General features: G+C 38.5%; 1 protein-coding gene across 4 annotated transcripts in view; it reads right to left on the bottom strand.

The window, feature by feature from the left end:
* Positions 1 to 6,534, bottom strand: part of LOC149233032 (uncharacterized) — a 103,684-nt gene extending 97,150 nt beyond the window's left edge. For 2 of the 4 annotated variants that reach the window (XM_089379648.1, XM_089379651.1), the window contains exons 1-6: positions 5,787 to 6,532; positions 5,510 to 5,602; positions 4,799 to 4,903; positions 4,487 to 4,639; positions 4,269 to 4,367; positions 3,932 to 4,060 (exon numbers count right to left, since the gene is read on the bottom strand). In XM_089379648.1, the coding sequence (XP_089235774.1) occupies positions 3,932 to 4,060; positions 4,269 to 4,367; positions 4,487 to 4,639; positions 4,799 to 4,903; positions 5,510 to 5,602; positions 5,787 to 6,191 (984 nt within the window). In that variant the 5' untranslated portion in view covers positions 6,192 to 6,532. Of the gene's footprint in view, positions 1 to 3,931; positions 4,061 to 4,268; positions 4,368 to 4,486; positions 4,640 to 4,798; positions 4,904 to 5,509; positions 5,603 to 5,786 lie in introns of all 4 variants that reach the window. The other 2 variants (XM_089379650.1, XM_089379649.1) reach the window with 2 other exon arrangements.
* Between the last annotated feature and the right edge of the window lie 16,495 nt (positions 6,535 to 23,029).

The raw sequence follows: 23,029 nt of genomic DNA, 5'->3' as shown, positions 1-23,029 counted from the left end.
CAACCATGTTTAACAGACAGTATGGCCAAGGGAGAAAGGGACAGAGCACGACCCTGTGACTGCATTTATCAGTTATGGAACCCCACTGGTACGAACACTCCAACTGCCTAAGAGGACAGCACAACACCTGAACAGATCAGATTCATCCACTGAAGCAAGCAAACACGTTCAGAGACTCCATCAGGCAGTTAAATGCAGTTGGTGGTCAATTATGACCCCTCCATACCTAAATGGCCAAGTGCCCTTGTAATGAAAATCTATAAATACCCAGAAGAAAGATGTAATCAGGGTTGATGGTTGGCATTTGATGTAAGGTTCAACTTCTGGAGACTGTAGATATTTTGTCACTTGCAGCGTCTCGTCTTCTTTTTCAGCTAATACAAGCTTTTTTTGTTGTTAACTGCTCACTTTCCATTTACCTCTGTTCTAAGCTGTGCCTGATATGCTATGTTCTTGGTCTCTTGATGTTTAGCATTAGATATTTGCCATCCTATCTCTATGTTAGAGTCTTGTATGCACCATTGAACAGGTGGTCCAGGTTTCTTTCTATCTAATGTAGGAGAGTTGTCATCTTATCTTTGCATTAGTAGATTAGATTTGCAGACTTCTTTACTGGTTGCAGCTGGCCATCACATGGTCTTGTGCATCTGCTGGTGTGGTCAGTATTCTCCATATTCACCTTATACCTCAAACTGTGAGTAGTTGGTGGTCTAAAGCCTTGTAGTCTGGGGTTGTTCACGCATGTCTGGAGTGAAACAAAGTAGAAGTGGTTATCTGGCTTGGACAAGCATCATTCCTTCCATTCATCCATTGCAACAATAGTTGAATTTATATGTTACCAGGCATCTCCGAGCTACAACCTAGGAGAGTTTCTTGGAATCCTAACACGTCCCTCCTTAACTTCCTTGGCCCTTTCTGTTCTTTAGCGCATGAGTACTTTCCACTATGAAAACCCTCTTCAAAACTTCAAGTCTCTTTAACAACTGCTCTTTCACTTAGGTTAGTGGACGAATCCTTAGCAACCCTTTCTCATTGTCAACAACCTCATTTTTGTGCCTCGCTGGCCTCTTCACAAGCCTGAGGCTGCTCGACCCTGTTCACAGCCTCCTGAGGCCTTTCGGCCTTGATCAATCAGCCCTGAGGCCCTCTCGACCTTACTTGTTGAGGCCTTACAAGGGCCTCGGTCTATACTTGAAATTTGAACATAATTCAGCTCTCTCTTCAAGCATTAGACAAAATAAGACTAGTGCAACCTTCTTCTTGAGCACAAACTCTCTTGAACAAGCTTGACCCTCCTCTTTTTAGAAAAATACTCTCCAAGTTAAAGATTTGTTTGCAGAATGGTGTCTTTAAAGAGTGATCTCAATGCCCCTAACCTCGCTATGATACCATGTTGATTTTTCATGTGCAATTGAGACAAACACAATTTTCTGCTACTGATAATTACTTCCAGTGATATTATTATTACTTTAGCTCATTCCAAATTATCATTAAGCAATTACACTACATAAAATTCAACCATAATACAATAGAATAGTAGAGATCACAGTAGAATAATCATGCACAGTAGACCCCAGAAATTTACCTAGGAAAACCAAAACTAGGGAAAAACCCAACAGTCTCTTCTTAGGAGAAATTGTTCAATTCATCAAAAGTACAAACTGATTTCCCATTCAAATTTGGTCAAACAAGCCCAGCAAACTAGCACAGGTCAAACATGGTCAAACTGCCCAACAATACCCTCAGTCAACCTGTGGTCAAACTGCCCAACAATAGCTTCAGTCAACCTGCGTCAAACTGCCTAGAAACAGGTTGAATTGCGGCCTCCTGCTGCTGCCCGGAAGATGCCCAGAAAGATGCACAGAAAGTTCGGTCAGCCAGTCAAACCCTGCGGCTCACACGTGAGAGGTCAACACTGGTCAAAGGCTAGCCTGCAACAAAATTTTTGGCTCCTTGAGAATGCAGCTGTCTTCCTCAGATTTCTCTCTCTCCTTTGCACATGTGAACAGAATAAATGATGTTATGAGATGATCCGAATTGATCCCAAGTGATGAGGTCGAATGGCAATATATAGTGGTTTACGGGTGCCCCCTTGACTGGGCCAACTTGAAATAGTTGGAGCCGACTTGACTTTTGGAGCAAGAAATAAATTCAAATTTAAATTTTCAATTCCCTCCTTTTTATTTTCCTTTAAGGGCAGACATGAATACCGACCGCAGCTACCAAAATTCAACAGGGCTTTCTGCAGACAAATCAGGCTTGAGGGCCTTGTTCTGTGTATTTTTTATTTTTTAAACTAACAATGAATTTGAGGAGAAAAAATTCCTTGATAGGTTCCTGCTTGCCCTGGACATATACTCCTGTGATCTTTAATGCCTTCTGCAAACCTTCAACTTCTTATATTTTGCACTTCTCTCTTATTTGGAACTACTTAACATACTCATGAGGCCAAATTTTGCTCCCATTAGTTAATGTTCAATGAAGGAAGAAAATTGCTACCTGAGACACAGTCCCTTGAAAAGTTGACACGTTAATCACTTTAGTGGTTCATGATTGCTTAAATGATGCTTCGACAAGTTTTAGTGTTGTCTATAAAATAGCAGCTTTACACTTTTAAGGAACCAGGATAATTGTGCAACATTTTCGTTTTTCTCCCTCAAGTGAAATGACTACACGGGGATGCCAAACGGGTAAGTTTGGCTGAAATTGTGCATATCAGATTCATATATTGCATCATCTGAGAGAAGTAGGAAATTTGAATCTGTTCGATTTATCTATATCGTCAGAATTACACTTTCAATAGATTCTCTTGAATATCAAGAAAAAATGAGATCATTGAATTTCCATAAAAACAAATTGATAAAAAGGCAAATAGTTAATCCCTTTTTAAGCACATGTCCCTAAATGTGCACCATTTGTTTCCTTTGGATATATTGCAAATGGTGAAGAAGAATAAAATCTCCAAACTGAAAAGTTATTGGGCATGTTCAGGGAAGCTATGTAAACTTCACTAAATTTTACCTTCACTGGCAAATAATGGTTTTTCAGTTTCTAGACCAAATTTCAACTTTAGTGGAGAATTCCGCCTAAAGGTTTCTGGGCTATATTTTACTCCTGAAACTGGTTCAACAGCTCAGATCCGTAAGAGGAATTAATAGCAGCATTCAATCCTGCTATGGCTTACCAATAGTGAATGTCGGTATCCATCTGGTCAAAGTTATGAAGGACTTGCACCCGGCTCCAATGGAAACGTATTTGTCCCACCAAAGTGACCTGAAACTTGCATCAATGTAGTTGTCCTTTGCCAAGCAGTGGCGAGTGGAGATATCTATTTGACCAAAGTCATCAAGGACTTGTACATGATCCCAATAGTTCCGAATAGAAAGGTATCTATTCCACCAAAACAGCCCAAGGCTTGCATTCTTCTCTACTCATTGTTTCATGCCCTATCAAACATCCACATAGGTGAACACAAACATTATCATGGAATTTTTCTGGCAAGCTTCCTTTTGATGTCTTGTTGATTGTTGGGATTGGTCAAATCTTAAGACAACATTTGAGGTAATAGTTTCCCCCCTCGTTTTTAAGGAGGTGGTGCTTCTCTTCATTGTATAAAAATGAATTTCAAAGAAAAATAAAGAAATAAGCCTGAGTATTGAAAATTTTGATGGTACCACTTCAGGTGCAATTTTGTTGCATAGTGATTTAGAAGATAGGCTTGAATATTGAAAAAAAGCATAAATTTTGAACCCTATTATTCCAGAGGAACAGAAACAATGCCAATATTTCAATTTCACAATCGATTTCAGTCATTCATCTCTTTTGCTGACAATTGAATCATATAAGATCATATTCTACGAGTATGCAGCTTTAGATCTCTTTTATTGTACAAGTTTGGGCAAAGTAAACAGAGTATAGGTATGTTTCTTACTTCATTTCCTTCATCTGGGTCTGTTTTGAACACATAGTACAGTGGAGCCAGGACCTCGTTCATCCCTTGCACATATTGAGTTGATGGGTGCAACTTAGCAAAAATGAATAAAATGCGTTTCAATGCTTCCTGTTTCAAAAGTCATTCAAATTAAATTTTCATTTGAATATGAAATTTTTATTGATGTCCTCAAATGACAAAAATAGGCTTTGAGAGTTTAACAATATATATGATAGCACACAGTAATAGCTATGAAGGGACTGAACTGATGTCCCAGAAAAGATAGCAGCAAAAGAGACGTGAAATCTTGGATCTAAATCTCATGAAAAGCATATACCTGATTCTCTAGTGATGATGCAGATTCTCCTGAGAAGAAAATCATATCTGGATGTGTGCGTTTAACATCGCGCTCAATCTGTTCTGCCATCTCTATGTCCTGGGCAACACGTGAACCGAAACGACAATAAGCAGATTAAGCAAATATTTTGGAAATAAAATTGCTTTTACTAAAATGCTAGTTCATAAGAAAAATCTACAACTAAAAGTACATGGAACCTGAAAAAACTGATTCCAGACACTAGTTTCACCAAGGCTAAGTGGATGATCCCCGTGAGGGATTTCATGTCTTCTGAGCTGTCCATCTTCATCATTCCTACCATCTAGTTTATTCTGTCTACTAGTTTCCTCCATCCTTCTTGTCACTTCTGTCTGACCAAAAGAGATATTTCATGAGTCTCTTGGCATCTCGTTTATAGCAACAGCCCATCTGAACAGATGGCAAAACTATACATATATTACAATCTAAGCAGTGGTGAAAAGAGCAGCATGAGCAGTACTTACATATCTCTTAATTTTTCAGTTACTTACTGGATTCATAAGAAGCTCTTCTTTCAGGGCAGCATACTTTGATCTCTTTCGAGCCAATTCACTCTCCCATAAATCTCGATTCCTTGGTAAGTAATATAAAAGCAACTAATCTCACCAGTCAATTTGGAATATAATTTAGTAATTTTGTTAAAGCAACAAAATTCCATAGAACTCTCTATCAAATACCTCAAACAAAAGGAGGCATGCATCATTAATCGTGTGTTAAATTGTTTTCCAGACAACTCTAAGCAGTATTATTTGACACATTATATTAAGCATGGGAAAGCCTTTAGGAATAACGAATGCTTACTCAAAACCGTAGAGAATAGCAAAGCATATCATGGGCTGTGTACAAGTTTATGGAAGATTGATGCAAATAATTGGACATGAAACTCTAAGAAATATTTGTAGAGATTATTTTATTGGTATATACTATAACTGAAAGTTTTTCTTTGTGGGCAGATTTTATGGTCATAGAAACTATTGCAAAATGTCAAACATGGGGAATCCGACTTTTCATTATCCTGTTTTGCAGAATTTAATTCAGCATTCAAAGAACTTAATGGCTTAGCTGTGATTTTACTATTAGGCATTTATAGGGCACCTTCTGTTAAACGGCTTGGTCATTACCTTTGTTAATGTATTTAAATTCATTTGTGAAAGATAATAAATGGTGACATCAGATATGAACTCAAAAATTATAATCAGTACCTTCCAAACAGTAGCACGAAGCCCTCCATAATCGGGTATTCCTTGACTAGCCAATGACTGCAACTCAGTCAAGTTTATCACTTCCTTGGAAAGCTGATCAATTATCCAGATCATACAGCTTTAGAATTCTTAGAATGTGAATTCAGAAAGAGCAACACAGATGCAACTGACACCAAATATATGCAGCCTGTATCATATCTGTGTATGAGATATATTTGAACTAATAAAATTATAAAAGTGCTTTTATATGATAAAAAAACCAAAAGTAGGTTCTTACTGCAGATGAGTATCTATCAAGCCTGGTACCAGATGGCAAACATCTCTGGAAATTTGGTGAAGAAGAAGAAGGGCCAGGCAAAGAAGGCAAGACTGGATCTGAAGAATGTTGATCACAAATGTGGTGCTTATTCTTTTGATCATCTGGGTCTATTTTTCCTTCACCATGATTTTGGTCATTTTCAATTCGACTGCTTCTTTCACCTTCACTACTCCATGAATTGGAGCTTGATGCAAATGTTTCAACTGTTTCATCTCTTCCAACCCCCAAAAGTTCATGTTCTTCGATTGTGTAATTTCCATCTACAGAATCAGAAGTGGATTTTGCGGACCAAAGTGGGTTGTTAAGCCACTCAGGCACTTTTCTGATGATCTTGTCAACATTTTTGAATTTTTCTGTGATCATTTGGGGATCAGTAGATTCATCTCTTATACAGCTTTGGTCATGTATCCTTGTTATCACTGAAATGACTCTTGTTTTTCAGGTTGCCACCAGGTTAGAACTGATTTCAAATATTCATTGGTTCATCCCAAATTCTTTTGCTTCCCTACAAATTTATTTTCTGAGGATGAAATCTTCGTTTGGACACATGATGAACTGATCAAGATTTCAACAAACAGCGAGGAGATGGGAAGGAGAGATTGCCTTAATGTTTTGACTTTCCTTCATGTGTTGGATGGACGTCGTAGTGTTGATTGGTAGTTGAAAGTTGGAACGGTAGTTCCGTGGCCTGCCTTACGAAAAGATGGCTTCCACGCAAGAAAGCAAAATAATTCGAGTGTATAAGAAGTGCAAGAATCAAATTTGGATGGGGAAGGGGCATATTTTAGTGTAATGGGTTATTATTTGTTTAATGGTTACCGCTTAAAATAATATTGCTTCAATTTGGGAAGGAAATAATTTCATTTTACAAAAAATATTATGATCGAAAATCGATTCTTATCTCTCTCTTACATATATATATATACATAAAATAAAATACATTTTAAAAATTTATATATATATATATATATATAATTTTTAAAATATTATGAATATTAGTTTTTTTTTTAAATATTAATATTTAAAAAATGTATGTATATTTAAATACAATAATCTTATATTTATAAAAAGAAATATAAATATTAATAAATAAAAATAGTTTTTATAATCTAAAAAAAAGTGTAAGTATTAATAAAGAGTAAGAAATTTTTACAATCTAAATATTTAGTAATGTTAACCATTATATAATTTGATAAATATATGTGAATCTCTCCTCGCTAAAAGCCATTGGAAATGCAATTGGGAAATTTTACTGCAGGTGCTCAAAAACAGAAGAATATGCTAGAACCACCTATGCACCCATCTGTGTGGAAATGGACTTCAGCGCTGGATTCCCAACTGAAATAAACCTAACAAGTAAAGACTGTGTGGAAGCAGAAACTCGATTATGAAAGTGTCCTCTTCAGATGTCGATCCTGCTTTGAGACAGGCCATCCAGCCAAAAATTGCCCAAGAGCCTCCTAGAAAAATTCTGCTAGAAAAAAACCACCACAGATCTACATGGTGGGAAGGAGCACAAAAAGAACACTACATTGTCATTAAAGAAGAATACTATAGAAAAAACTCTGAATCACAAGAAGTCGGGCAAGAAAGAAACAATTCTCAAGACAAGCAGGGAGAAAGCCCCGCCCAACAACAAAAAAGTGAACTCGACAACCCCTCAAGCATCAACAGTTATGAGGATTCGAATACCGCACAAAATGAATCTTCATTTAACAGCAAAACAGATCTCCTAGACCAAACTTCTTCTTCGACTATCTTCAAAAGGACGAACACAATAGATCGCGAAGCTAAGACACCAATGTCCCAAGAACTAGAAGAGATGAAGGAGATGCAAGAAAAATGAAGTTGGAAGACCGTAGAGAAAAAAAAGAAAGCTACAACATCAATCTCGCCAAGAAATACGAGGAGCCAGAGAATTAAAAACTAAGAAACTTATAGGTCCAATAGACCAATTTTGATTTTAGTGGATGTTAACCACTATCATCATCATCATCATCAAAATATTTAATTTTGTCAAAAAGATTTATATTCAATTACAACATACACTAAAAATACTTTAACTTAAGTTCATAAGAAATAATCACAGTAATGAAAAAGAATATTATTGAGTTTTGATATTCAATTTTGAGATTAGGCAGCTGTTTATCAAAAGTTATAGTTGTTGAAAAATATGAAATAATGTTGTGGAAAAGATGTATTTTTTCTATGGTTAATTTTCACCATATAAATTAAATTCATAATTTTCATGGAAATTAGGTTTCAAGATCACAACTGTAAAATTAAGTTGTTAAGTTATCAAATATAATTTCCCTAAGGTAACTACTTGCAAATAGTTATTTGTTATGGTTATATAAGGGCTTAAGGTCATTGGTTTTACTAATGAAATTGGTAGTAAATGTTGTAGTATCTTAGAACTGGTTTTGAGAACCAAATTCCTGGTTCTGTTACTATCCATGAAATCATGATATTATCTTCACAAAAAAAATATGATACATCTAGAGAGTTGCTCAAAACCTACCAGCAGAGCAAGTTCTACAATTAATGTGATAGCCATTAGTTTGAATATTAGATTCAACATGGAGATGATAGTAGACCAATGCATACCCAACATTAGGATTAGCAACCACAAGTGTACCAGTTTACATTCATGAAAAGTTAAGGTAAAAAAGCTATTAAAAGAGCTAGTAGCACTTACCAATTACTAAGTTCACGTCTCAATGATATATTATGACTTTGAAATTAATGTTGTGGAGAATTTTTGGAAGAAACTACTTAAAGGATTTGTAATCCCTCAAACGTTTGGGGTGGACACTCCACACCCATCACTAGGGACCAAAAAGCATAATAATATCAAACAAGTGTTGAGAAGTCTTAAATATAGAAGAATATAAGGTAGTTGTTAGGGAATTACTATTAAAATAATAAAGTTAATTGTCAAAAAGATAAATTAACAAGGTTAAGGGATCAAGTTAAAAGTTTGAATAAGTAATTAAACACGTGTATCTATCTATCTATCTATCTATATAGTAAACAAAATCAAGGATAAAATTGGGGTGTTACAAATTATGATTAATGGGCACAAGGATTAAGAGATTCAAAATAAGGAAGCGAAACAAAAAACTAATATTAAATTAATAAGCTTGATGAGCAAGATAAGAGATGAGAAATTATATATATATATATATATATATATATATATATATATGATAGATTTTTTTATTTTTTTATTTTTTTTTCTAGTTAAGACTAACCTAAGTACCCACGGGGGATTTGAACCGGTGACCTATCTCAAGGAGTGCCTTAACAGCGCACCCATTCACCGTCAATCCAAAGCCCCGTGGGCTTATATATATGATAGATAAAGGAAAGGTGAAAATGAAATTAGGAGGTTGAAAATAGATATGACAATTTTAATTATATAAAGGAGAAAATAAAAGATTGGAATTGATAAAAACTTTTCATAGCTTAAAATAAATAAATTGGAAAGGTTATAAAAAAATTGATAATTTTATTTTAAGGATCAAATTAAATAAATTTGGAAGAAACAAATTAGAGGAGAGGGGAGGGGGTATAACATATCACTCAGCGAACAATAATTAAATATTCACATATTGTAAGAGTGATAACCTTTTGTTTGTAATGATATAGAATGATCCTCATTATGTCATTCACAAGTATGTACATACACATATATAGGGCTAAGAAAATAATTAAATGCCCTTTTATAAAAGGATAACGCTGACTTGAATGGTAGTGAAAGCTTCAAATTGATCCCTAATACAAAGAGATCCACATAATGGAGATAAATAATGAATTTCATGTTGTGTTTTCGAAAGTGTTTTGGAAAGGACTTCATGGCTTGTGTTGTATCATGCAAAGTTTAGGTAATACGTTTCAAAAATATATAATCTGCCAAATATTTCTTGGTGGATTTTGTTTTTAACAATTTTAGTTGAATTGTTAAATTTGATTGAAGTTTAGATTTGATCTTTTTTAATGTTTATGTCAATGTTAAGTATGTTAATATTGTAATCTCTCTCTCTCTCTATCTCTCCTTTTCTTTTTAACATATGTTTGGATACCAACATTGTGATGTCAGAAATGCAAAAATTAATGACTTCATTTGTTTTCTAAACTTCTTTTAAGGTTATAGCAAATAGATACTAGACATGCTATGTTTGCGGGGTATTTCCCTAAGACTACAGTGGTTATATATCAAGGTTGAGTGGTATATAATTAACCAAATTTGCCTGGTACTTGGACCTTTTTTTTTAAGTGTTAACTTAGATGCTAATGATATGGGGTATCTCTTTTGGTGAATTTTCTAGGGATTTGGACCCAACCTCATAATTTTTATTTAACAACATCAACTTAGATGTCAAGATAAATTGAGAGTGAAAGGTGTTTGAGAGAGAAAGGTGTTTGTTCAGGATTTCATTGCTTAGATGCGATGAATATATGGGGCATCAATTTTAATAATTCATGTAAGGTTTGCATTTGGCATTTGTTAACTTGGCATCTCAGGGACAAATTCCCTCCTTTGGACAACCTTCCTCATCTAGAGCAGACCCTCTTTGCCCTTGGAAGAATTTAATTTGGTCAAGGAAAAATGTATTTTTAATGTGAAAACCCACATGTGCAGAAAAGTACATGTCGACTTTAAAGATAAATTGGGTCTCCAAGGAAGCATATAAATACAAAACAAATCAACCTCATTTAGCATGACATAAACTCATTCACTCTTCTCTTTTTCCTTTTATGATTGGTCTACACATATGAAATTGCAAGTCTCTCTCTCACACGTGCAAAGGAAAGGAAGGACTATCTGATTTTCTGTGTTGAGTTTCTGATGAGAGAGTTTGTCTAGCTATAAACCAAGTTTGATTGGGTATTTTGACCTCCTTCGACTTGGAATTTTTTTATTTCTTGAGGTCGAGTTTTTTCTGTGGAGAATCTGAATTTTTTTGGCACTCTTTTATTGGTATTGACTATTGACTTTGACCTCTGCAATATGAAGTTTGACCACATAAATTTTCTCTCTTCATTGACCAAGTTTGACAGAGTTGTTTGGGACTGCTTTGAATTCATTTTGACCAACAATGAGGCCGCGTATCTTGACCTTTGACCAAACTAATTGAGAGGAAGTTTGACTATTGACTTATGACTAGTTAAGGCATCTTTGACTGCTATTGACTTTGATAAGATTTTATAATTTGATTAGATTTGACTTTTGGGCTCGTCTCTTGGATATTTGGATATTGGTTTGTTGGAAAGTCAAAGTTGTGGACCTTTGACTCTTGATTTATGAATTGGATCATTGTACTCTCTTTGCTGAACATTTTATGACAATCTAATAAGAAGAAGAATTTGAAAGGATTTTCCACCTTTTAGGGTTTTCCCCTAGTCTTTGACCAAATTTGGTGTCTCTTGTTATTGTTCTTTATTGTCTTCTAATGTATGTTGCATTTACTGTTCTATCTACAATTGCTATTAATCATTGAAAGATTAAATTATTTTCAAAGAGATTGCTAATTGAAGAAAAGAATTGGGCTAAAGTGATTGTAACAACATAGAACAATGGAAAATTAACATGGTATCAGAGCCAAGGTGAAGACAAGCCCAAGGAGACAAAAGACAAGAGCAATTATCTTTGAAATAAGCTAAAGGAGCCTATTTGGCATGGTCAATATGTCTACCTCTTACTTCAAGGATTCTAAGAAGCTGGGTGACTCATCAAACTTTGCTACTTGGAAGATCAAGTTGGAAGTGACATTGGATGAAAATGATGTTTTGGAATATGTGGAAGGAAAAGTTCTTGTACCTCCAGAAAATTTTCCTGCTGCTACCAAATCCAAGTATAAGAAAGGTGAGTTCAAAGCCAAGAAAATTCTCATTGATGGTTTGCAAGATCATTTACTTGTTTATGTTGGAAGCTTGAAGAAGTCCAAGGATATCTATGATAAACTAGCTGGGATGTATGAGGTGTTTATTTTTGTGTAGCTTGGGAGGTACTCCAAGCCCTAGTGTTCAAGCATTGGAGGTCAAAGCGCCACAAGTAGGCTTGTGGGCTTGGAACCCAAGCTTGGGGTTTTGCACCCATTGATGTTTGGGCCAAAACCGTGACGATTCTTTGACATGTGATGGATGAGGATGATAGCTCTTAGCAAGATGATTCTAACGCAATGAGAATCATCAGATTCTGAGTTGCCGTTGAGGCGTTATGAATTTTTGAAGGTTAATGATGGGTTTGCAAGTGTGTATGTAGGTCGGTAGAGGGTGTTTTAGGCTCATGACAGTTGGAAGCCCCTCATTATGGTGTTTTATGGAGCTCCTTTGTTGTGAATAAATAAAGGGCAAAGGCAAGTCATTTCAACATTCATTGTGCAACACACATAACCATCAAGAGCTCGTTGGAGGGAGAATAATTTCTCTTTTAGCCGCAACAAGTGGAGGTCAAGAACAACGAGGCAAGGAGACTATCTTTGGGTCATTTCAAATGGTTGAGGAGCTGTTAGAAGGGCCGAGTTTGCTGTAAGGGAGGCCGAGGTACCTCCCTAGAAGGCCAAGACAGAGGAAGACTGTTTTAAGGGCTGGTTGAGGTGGTTCTTGGGGGGAGAAGCTTTGGGAGAGGTAGCGAAGGTAGCTGTGAATAGGTCCCAGATCCTACCTCACTGGTTGAGGGCAGCATAGGGTATATTGAAGGTTGTTCATGCCTGGAACAATAGAAAACCAAGTGAATACCTCTCCAAGGGTGTGCCGCAGTCAAGGAGGGATGTTTGGGTGACTGTATAGGCGTTGTTGCAGTAGCTCATGATGCCCTAACCAGTCACACGAACAACAACAATAATGCAGACTTGAAACAACAATGTGATGTGTGTTGGATCCTAGTTTGAGGATCAGTCTTGGATCATTTATAGGGCAATATGTGAAGTCAAAAGAGGAGGGGCAGACCTCATGGTTAGATACCCTAAACCAGTGACAATTCCACAATGATTGGGCAACAACTTGGATCAATTTGATGTGCAACTTGAGGCCTTAGGAGTTGTTTGGAGGAGCCCACGGGAATTGTTGGGAGGCCTACCAAGCAACCAAGGTGACAACAGGCACATAAGATTGGAAGGCAAGAGGACAACTTTAAGGAGTGTTGCAGATGTTCCCTTGGATGATGAGTTGATGGTGTCCTAAGTGAAGGACATGTTGTTGATGCCCAAATTTGTGAAATAGGTCCTCTATTGTAGAGCAAAGGGTAGATTGGTGGAGTTTGTGAGTAGCTATGTGTAAGGGTCTCCTAAGTGTGGGGATGCCCTAACTAGGTGCAGATGCTACAACATGGACTTGGTCTCTTGTGGAATGTTGGAGGGCAGCGTGAGAGAAGACCAAGTGTGAACGTGATTGGGAACTTATGGTCTGCAGGAGGACAGCGTGATAGTGTCCAACTTGGAGCCTAGGGTGCACCACCTTGATGGACAAAGGTAGTTTCTAGAGTGGAAATTATTGAGCTCAAGGGTTGATGAACCAAAGGAGCAGTTGTGGAGCCCGAGAATTGTGTGTGGAGAAGGAAATATACAATAGAATAGGGGTAGTCCTCCTAGCCCATGTTCATTGTGGGAGATGGACATCTTGTAGTGATAGGTGGCAACCCTCTGCGCCCGATGTTGGTCTTCGTCGGAGAAGCACAAGAAGACCATAGTGGGCTGAAGTCCTTGAGTAGCTGAGGAACAACAGTGGGAAGATTGAGATTTGTTCACAAATGGAGCTGTGAACAACTCAACAAGAGTCTCGATGTGTTGTGCCCTTGACGGACTAAGGCACAACTAGTGAGCAGACTGGATAGATGAGATTCAGTGGTCAGATGGACTTGGAGCATTGATAAGAGGCAGAAGTTGCAGATTGGGAGCTAAAGGACCACGTAGGTATAGGGTACGACCGAGAGGAGCTGAGAGAGTGCGCTACATCAACCAGATGGTCAGATTATCTTGTTGAGGACAGATTGGATATCGATGGGCTAACACCAAGTCCTAGTTTTGTATCTTGTACTGGTGGATGTATGAGGGCCATTATCCCTGGTACGAGAGCCCTAGACTATTGTATTATATCAGTGGGATTAATATAATGAAGTTGGGTTGAAAAATTAAAAGTTTGTCTATATTCTGTGCATGTGTGATTTACTACTATTTTATTCTGTTGTGCATTGAGATTCTTGGTTTGGTAGCATTAGTGATTTTTAGACTCTAACCTAGACCCAAGGTCGTGGAAATTCAACATGGTATTAGAGTGTATCTGAGCTACTTTGAGGGATAGTGAATCAGAGAGTGCACAACGAAGAAATCTCAGAGGGAGTTGTGGGTGTCTGGATCATGGAACAGAGGGTTCAGTTGAAGACATGGAGATGTGGTCTCGATAGGCTACATGATGATATGGGATGGGACTTCTGGTGGATTAGTGGTTAACCTGGTGCACTTCAGTATTTTGTGTGGCGATTTGTAGACCGTGGACTTCCTATGTCTTGTCATGGATGGTTGGGACAACTCGAGGGTTTCTTTGGCATGGATTAGATCAAGTTCATCGAGATGGCTTCATGTGATGGACTTGATATTGGCAGGCTAGAATCTTCATCGGATCGTGATGTTTCATATCCGAGATTGGAGGGATTTGCACGATTGGTATTTGATCTAGGAGGATGAGTGCTTGCAGGACTGAGCCAGTGGAGATTGTGTAGGCCCAAAGGGAGTCTAGCCTCAGAGGGAGAAACCCTATGGAGGCTTGGGATTTTCAAGTTCAGGTATGATGAGGCTAAGGCACTATTGAGATTTATGGATTCATTCTACAAGGTATGCTGCAGTGATGAATGCCAGATGGGCTAGTGTCGTCGGATGATGATGGTTACTTCATAGTCTTGGAAGTACCTTCCTCTCTAAGAGGGAGTGTTGATTTTTGTGTAGCTTGGGAGGTACTCCAAGCCCTAGTGTTCAAGGCTTGGAGGTCAAAGTGCCACAAGTAAGCTTGTGGGTTTGTAACCCAAGCTTGGGGTTTTGCACCCATAGATGTTTGGGCCAAAACCCCGATGAGTCTTTGACATGTGATGGATGAGGATTATAGCTCTCGGTGAGACGATTCTAACGCAATGAGAATCATCCGATTCCGAGTTGTCGTTGAGGAGTTATAAATTTTTGAAGGTTAATGATGGGTTTTCAAGTGTGTGTGTAGGTAGGCCTAAGGTGTTTTAGGCTCATGACAGTTGGCAGCCCCTCATTATGATGTTTTATGGAGCCCCTTTGTTGTGTATAAATAAAGGGTTAAGGCAAGTCATTTCAACATCCATTGTGCAACACACATAGCCAACAACAACTCGTTGGAGGGAGGATAATCTTTGTTTTAGTCGCAGTAAGTGGAGGTCAAGAACAACGAGGCAAGGAGACTGTATTTGGGTCATTTCAGAGGGTCGAGGAGATGTTAGAAGGGCCGAGTTTTCTGTAAGGGAGGCTGAGGTACCTCCCTAGAAGGCCGAGACAGAGGAACACTGTTTTAAGGGTTGTTTGAGGTGGTTCTTGGGTGGAGAAGCCTTGAGAGAGGCATCGAAGGTAGATGTAGGTAGGTCACAAGCCCTACCTCACTGTTTGAGGGCAATGTAGGGTATATTGAAGGTTCTTCATGCCCAAAACAACAACAAACCAAGTGAAGACCTCTCCAAGGGTGGGACACAGTTAAGGAGGGTTGTTTGGGTGACTGTTTAGGGGATGTTGCAAAAACTCATGATGCCCTAACCAGTCATAGTCATAACAACATTAATGCAAACTTGAAACAACAATGTGATGTGTGTTGGATCCTAGTTTGAGGATAAGTCTTGGATCATGTATAGGGAAGCCTGTGGAAGTCAAATGTGGAGGGGAAGACCTCATGATTAGATGCCCTAAACCAGTGACAGTTTCCACAGTGTTGGGCATCAACTTGGATCAGTTTGATGGGAAGCTTGAGGGGGCCATAGGAGTTGTTTGGAGGAGCCCACATGGATTGTTGAGAGGCCTACCAAGCAACCAAGGTGACAACAGGCACATAAAATTGGAAGGCAAGAGGACAACTGCAAGGAATGTTACAAATGTTCCATTGGATGATGAGTTGATGGTTTCCTAGGTGAAGGACATGATGTTGATGCCCAGATTTGTGAAATATCTCCTCTATTGTAGAGTAAAGGGAAGATTGATGGAGTCTATGAGCAGCCATGTGTAAAGGTCTCCTAAGTGTGGGGATTCCCTAACTAGGTGTAGATGTTACAACATGGACTTGGTCTCCCGTGGGCTGTTGGAGGGCAGTGTGAGAGAAGACCAAGTGTGAACGTGATTGGGAACTTATGGTATGCTGGAGGATAATGTGATAGTGTCCAAGTTGGAGCCCTGTGTGCAACACCTTGATGAACAACGGTAGTTGCTAGAGTGGCATTTCTTGAGCTAAAGGGTTCACGAACCAAAGGAGCAATTGTGGAGCCCGAGACTTGTGTGTAAAGAAGGACATCTACAACAGAAGATGGGAAGTGGTCCTAGCCCGTGTTCATTGTGGGAGATGGACATCTTGTAGTGATAGGTGGCAGCCTTATGTGCCCTATGTTGGTATTCATCAGAGCAACATAGGAAGACCATAGTGGGCTAAAATCCTTGAGTAGCTAAGGAGTAGCAGTGGGAAAATTGAGACTTGTTCACAAGTGGAGCTGTGAACAACTTAACAAGAGTCTCAATGTGTTGTGCCCTTGACGAACTAAGGCACAATTAGTGAGCAGATTGGATAGCCGAGATTCATTGGCCAAATGGACTTTGAGCATTGATAGAGGCAGGAGCTGCAAATCAAGAGCCAAAGGACCGGGCAGTTACATGGTACAAATGAGAGGAATTGAGAGAGCACTCTACATCAACCAGATGGTCAGAGTATCTTGTTGAGGACAGATTGGATATCGATGGATTGACACCAAGTCCCAGTTTTGTATCTGGTATTGGTGGATGTATGAGGGCCATTATCCCTGGTATGGGAGCCCTAAACTGTTGTATTATATCATTTGGATTAATATAATGAAGTTGGGTTGAAAAATTAAAAAGTTGTTTATACTTTGTGCATGTGTGATTTACTGCTATTTTATTCCGTTGTGCAAAGTTGTTTATGGTTGAGATTCTTGGTTTGGTAGTGTCAGTTATTTTAAGACTCTAACCTAGACCCATGGTTGTGGAAATTCAACATGAGGTCAACAACTTGAATCATCTTTTCTCCTTGAAAAATCAACTCAAGGACATGAAGACAAACACAGGGGAATCTGCAATCCTATGTCATGAGGGTATCCTGCCTAAGGGGTCAAGTGTAGACTGTAGGAGAGCCTATATCTAACAGAGAGTCGGTGATGATGAATCTTCAAGGTATTCCTCCTATTTGGGAAACCTTAATTACTACCATAAGCAACAATAATGTACTCCCGACATTTGATGAGCTCGTTGGTAAATGCACTCAAGAGGAAACCAAGATGATTTCTAGAGGGAGGATTCAAAAGCATGAAGTAAGAGAGCCCTCTGCATTTGTTGCTCAAGACAAGAAGAGAAAAGGAAACGAAAGACCATTTGGTTCAAGAAGGCCTCCCCCAAATTCTAGGAACTCCAATAGAAGATTCAAAAGGGAATTATCAAAAGTTGAGTGCTACAACTGCCACAAGCATGGTCATTATGCTCGAGAATGCTTGGAAAAGAGGGATGCACCAAGGTCCAACCATAGCTTCAACAACAACAGGTTCAATGATAGAAGAAGAGGTGATAATAGAAGAAGAAGAGATGATAGAAGAAGGGTAGATGCTCCATATGATCGTGAAGAAATCCATCGTCCTCAAAAGAGGTCAAGGAACTCCAGATATGAAAATAATGCAGCTGCTAGTCAATCCAAATATATTATTTCTTTCCTTTCTAGTTTTTTCCCTCCATATTTGTATGGTGGTTGGTAGATAGTAGGGATTCTAGAAATTTCTCTAGATACCAGGAAGTCCTCTCAAAGTTGGTTGAGAAGGAGAAAATTTGAAAATCATCCTTGGAGACAACTCTACTCATCCTGTGAAGGGTTTTGGTTCTATCAAATTTCAATTGGACTCTGCTGAACCCATTCTTCTTCATGACGTGATGTATGTTCCAAGACTAAAGAATAACTTAGTATCCATAATCAACTAAGAGGACAACGGGATGAGAGTAACCTTCATAAGAGGAAAATTCCTCACTTGGCCTATGGAATCTCGCATGAGGGATGCTTTTACCTTAGGATCTAGAATTGAAGGAATCTATAGAGTCAATGGAAGACCTCTTCTAGCAATGGTACATGACATGAATCATCAAAGTGAGTTATGGCACTGATGGCTGGCACATCTACATTATGAAGTTCTCCCAAAATTAAAGAAGCTGGTTTCCGAGATGCCTGATATTCAAGATAGTCACGATAAAGTATGTTCGGGATGCACCAGTGGAAAGAAGACAAGAGGACCATTCCCCTCTGGCAAGAAGAAGACTAGCGATACTATTCAACTAATTCATTCAGACCTATGTGGACCCATGCCAATGCACTCTCTTGGTGGCCATCTCTACTGCATAACCTTTATTGATGGCTTCTCCAGGAAGACATGGATATTTTACTTGAAGCAAAAGGATGAGGATTTTGATATGTTCAAGGACTTCAAGGCTTTGATTTAAAATCAAACAGGGAAGAAGATCAAGTTCTTTAGGTCTAACAATGGTGGAGAATATATTTCAAATGTGTTTGTTGAATTTTACAAGGCTAGAATCAAGAAAGAGACTATTGTGCCTTATAAGCCTGAGCATAATGGAGTAGCTAAATGAAAGAATAGGTCCATAATGGAAGCTGCCCAAGTTATGAGACATGATAAAAGGTTGTCGAAGTTCCTTTGGAGAGAAGCTACAAATATAACAGTTTGTACAAAAGAGAGTTCCTCATTAAGATTTGGATAACAAGACTCCCAAAGAAGTGTTCACAAGTGTGAAGCATGATGTTGAACATCTCGGGATATTTGGTTGACCCATATATTTTCATGTGCTGAAGGACAAGATGAATAATTTGGAAGCCACTGGAAATAAAGGTATGTTTGTTGGATATTGTGAAAACTCTAAAGCATTTAGAATATATATATCTGGTCAAAGGAAAATTGAGTTTAGCAGGGATGTAACTTTCAATGAAGATGCTGCCCTTAGAAAAGCAAGGGACCTTCCTTTGCCTCCTCTTGAGAAGAAAGATGATGACATGGACCTACAAAAAGGTCCTTCTATGCCTATGCTAGAGAAATATGTTGATGATGATCCCATGGAGCCTATGGACCCCTTGGATCCTCCTCCATGTGACCTCCCCACTGGGAAGAGACCATTGTGGCTTCCTGATACATTATAGGATGCCGAGAGACATGCTATTGCGAGAGGTACCTTTAAAGAAAGCAAGAAGCCATGTCGATACTGAGGATACGTTGAGCTATGAGCTCTATCGTACAGGATGAAACTCCTACTTTTGAGGAAGCAGTGAAAGAACAGGTTTGGAATAATGCCATGACTGAAGAGTATGAGTATATTATGAAGAATGATGTATGGGATGTTCCCAGACCTAAAGGAAAGTATGTCGTTTCGAAGTGGTTATACAAGATCAAGCATGAAGCTTATGGAAGCATTGAGAAGTATAAAGCGAGGTTCATGGCTAGAGGCTTCTCCCAGAAAGAGGGAGAAGGTTATGATGACATCTTTGCACCTGTTTCTCGCTACACCACTATTAGATCGATTGTTGTCGTTTCTGCTATTCATGGATGGACCCTTCACCAAATGGATGTGAAGAAAATATTCCTTCATGGCATACTTCAAGAAGAAGTATATGTTGAGTATCCTTAGGGATTTGAAGTGAAGGACAAAAGGACTCACATTTGCAGGTTGAAGAAAGCTTTATATGGTTTGAAGCAAGCCCCTAGAGCTTGGTATGCCTGCATTGACAGTTACTTGTTGAAGCTTGGATTCACAAGAAATAGCGTTGATCCAAGCCTATACTTCAAAGTGGTCCAAGGTATGCCTTTGATTTTGGTTTTATATGTGGAGGATCTATTGTTGACACGTATTGAGCCTCTGATGCTTGAGTGTAAGAGGGAGCTGGCCTCCTAGTTCAGGATAAAATATCTTGGTTAGATCCATTACTTCTTGGGATTAGAAGTGTGGTAAATATCTGATGAGATTTTTTGTTTCTCAAGGAAAATATGTCGTAAAGCTCTTAGAAAGATTTGGAATGGTAGAATGCAAGTCCCTGGCCGCACCAATGGATATGAAATTCAAGAAGTTGTGCAAATATGTTGCTAGACCTGACTTGGCGAACCCCTCTGAGTACCAACAACTAATTGGGGCATTGATGCTCCTCTTGAACACTCATTTGGACATATGTTTTGCAATCAACTCTTTGAGTCAATTCATGACTAAGCCCCTTCATGCACACTGGGTTTCTTCCAAGCATGTACTGAGATATTTGCATGGGACGATCAATCTTGGTCTGAGATATACTGCCGAACATGTGACACTGCATGGATACATTGATGATGACTGGGTTAGAAATGTTAATGACATGAAGGGAACATCGGGGTGTTGCTTTAGCTTGGGGTCCGTGATGATATCTTGGATGAGCAGAAAACATAAGTCCATAGCTTTGAGCACGACTAAGGCAAAGTACATTGCTACTAGCATGGCTAGCTATGGGGCAGTCTGGTTGAGGAAGTTTTTTGGAGAGTTGTTTGAGCAGGTCTTGGATACGATAGTGATATATTGCGACAACAAGAGTGGGATCCGATTGGTTGAGAATCCCGTATTTCATGAAAAGTCCAAGCATATTGAGATCATGTGTCACTATATTTGAAACATAGTGCAAAGAGGAGTTATGAGACTCCATCATAGTTTGACTGATGAGAAAATAGTATACATACTCACCAAGGCTTTGTCGAAAGGGAAGTTTTTGGTCTTTCGAGAGAAATTTGGTTTGATGGATGTGAGCCTCTCAGGTAAGGGTCCCAACTAATCAAGGACACTAAGATATGCTCTTACCCCCTGTCTAAGCTCCTAGGGTGAGGAATTAAGCCAGAGCTCTCCCGGGGTTGAGGGAACTCTTAACAATAGGATAAATGTGGTCCTTACCTCATGATAAGTAGTATCCTTTGTATTTTCTGGAAATAGGATAACGAAGATCCTTACCACATGGTAAGCAACATCCTACCTATTGCCAGTATACCCCAGTTGGCATCCTACCCACAAGCTGGGCTTGTTGGGATTGTTCCTCCCCATTTGGCCAATGGGTTGAGAGGTGACTTGGGATAGCTATGATCCTTACCATTTATGGTAAGTAGTATCCTGCCCAAGTGAGAGGATGCAGGTGTTCTACCACTGACTCTTGAGGGTCAAGTTGGGAAGATCAACAGACAATATGATAATTGTGATCCTTACCTCACGGTAAGTAGTATCCTTCCTATTGTGCTGACAATAGGATAGTTGTGATCCTACCTTCCATGGTAAGTCGTATCCTGCCTATTGTCCTTGGATAACGGTGATAGCTTGAGCTCCCCTATGATGTCAAACTACTCTTCTCTTATATTTGAAAGCATTCAACAAGTGAACAGAGATGAGCAGAGATGACATTTGACTTGATGATGATGAGACAATTGAGATGAGATTCATGATGTAGTCAAAAATTTCTCCCTAGCTGAGAAGGATTGTTAATTTAGTAGCTCAGGGACAAATTCCCTCCTTTGGAGAACCTTCCTCACCCATAGAAGAGCCTCTTTTCCATTGGAAGAATTTAATTTGGTCAAGGAAAAATGTATTTTTAATGTGAAAACCCACATGTGAACAAAAGTATAGGTCGACTTGAAAGATAGATTGGGTCTCCAAAGAAGCATATAAATATAAGACAAGCCAACCTCATTTGGCATCACATCAACTCATTCATTCTTCTGTCTCTCCTCTTGTGATTGGTTCGTACATCTGAAATTGCAGGTCTCTCTCTCACACTTGTGAAGGAAAGGAAGGACAATTTGATTTTCTGCGTTGACTTTTTGCTGTTGACCAAGTTTGACTTGGTGTTTTGACCTCCTTTGAATTGGAAAATTTCAATTTCTTGAGGCTAAGTTTTTCTATGGAGAAGCCGCATGCTTTTGGGCACTTTTTTGACTACCGCTGACCATTGAATTTGACCTCTGCAATATGAAGTTTGACTGCAAATTTTTTCTCTCTCCGTTGACCAAGTTTGATCGAGTTGTTAGGCGCTGTTTGGACTTCATTTTGACTAGAAAATGAGGCTGAGTATCTTAACCTTTGACCAAAATTATTGGTAGGCAATTTGACCATTGACTTATGACTGGTTAGGGCATCTTTCACTGTTGTTGACTTTGACGAGATTTGATAGTTTAACCAGTTTTTGATTTTGGGCTTATCTCTTGGATTTTTGGATATTGGTTTATTGGAAAGTCGAAGTTGTTGACCTTTGACTCTTTATTGGTGAATTGTATCATTTTACTCTCTTTGTTGAACATTTTAGGACAATTTAATAAGAATAAAAATTTGAAAGGGTTTTCCCCCTTGTGGGGTTTTCCCATAGTCTTTGACCAAATTTGGTGTCTCTTGTTATTGTTCTTTGTTGTCTCCTACTGTACATTGCATTTATTGTTCTATCTTCAATTGCTATTCATCATTGGAAGATTAAATTGTTTTGAAAGAGATTGCTACTTGAAGAAAACAATTGGTCTAAAGTGATTGTAACATCATAAAACAATGGAAAATTAACAACATCCTCATTGTTTTTTTGACAATATGAGCTTATTTTCTAAGAGGTGCCAACATAAGGGGGTTATTACTTGAGATTGCATTACTTAGATGCCAAGTTTAAGGGGGAGCCATTTAGTGAGATTTGTTTGAGGCTTGCAATAAACTTAACCTTGAGCAATATTAGATTAGATGTTGAGAGTTGATAAGGCTAATGTGTGGTAGCCTAGGACCAACTTGCGTAAATGCCAAGATTGAGAGGTATTTTCTATACTAAATTTCCTTGGAATTTGCACCCAACCTTCTTGTCCTTTATTTTTAATGTCATCTTAGATTCTTGTTCTCTTTTTATAGAAATAGTAGCCTACATGTCTATTTACATGGCTTGTTTATTGGAAATTAACA

This window comes from Pinus tabuliformis, chromosome J (genome assembly GCF_031772625.1).
Source record: "Pinus tabuliformis cultivar Carrire ecotype Pingquan chromosome J, CPIR1, whole genome shotgun sequence".
Taxonomy (NCBI): Eukaryota; Viridiplantae; Streptophyta; class Pinopsida; order Pinales; family Pinaceae; genus Pinus; species Pinus tabuliformis.
The sequence above is the reverse complement of the archived record's forward strand: the minus strand, read 5'-3'. Positions and strand labels throughout refer to the sequence as shown.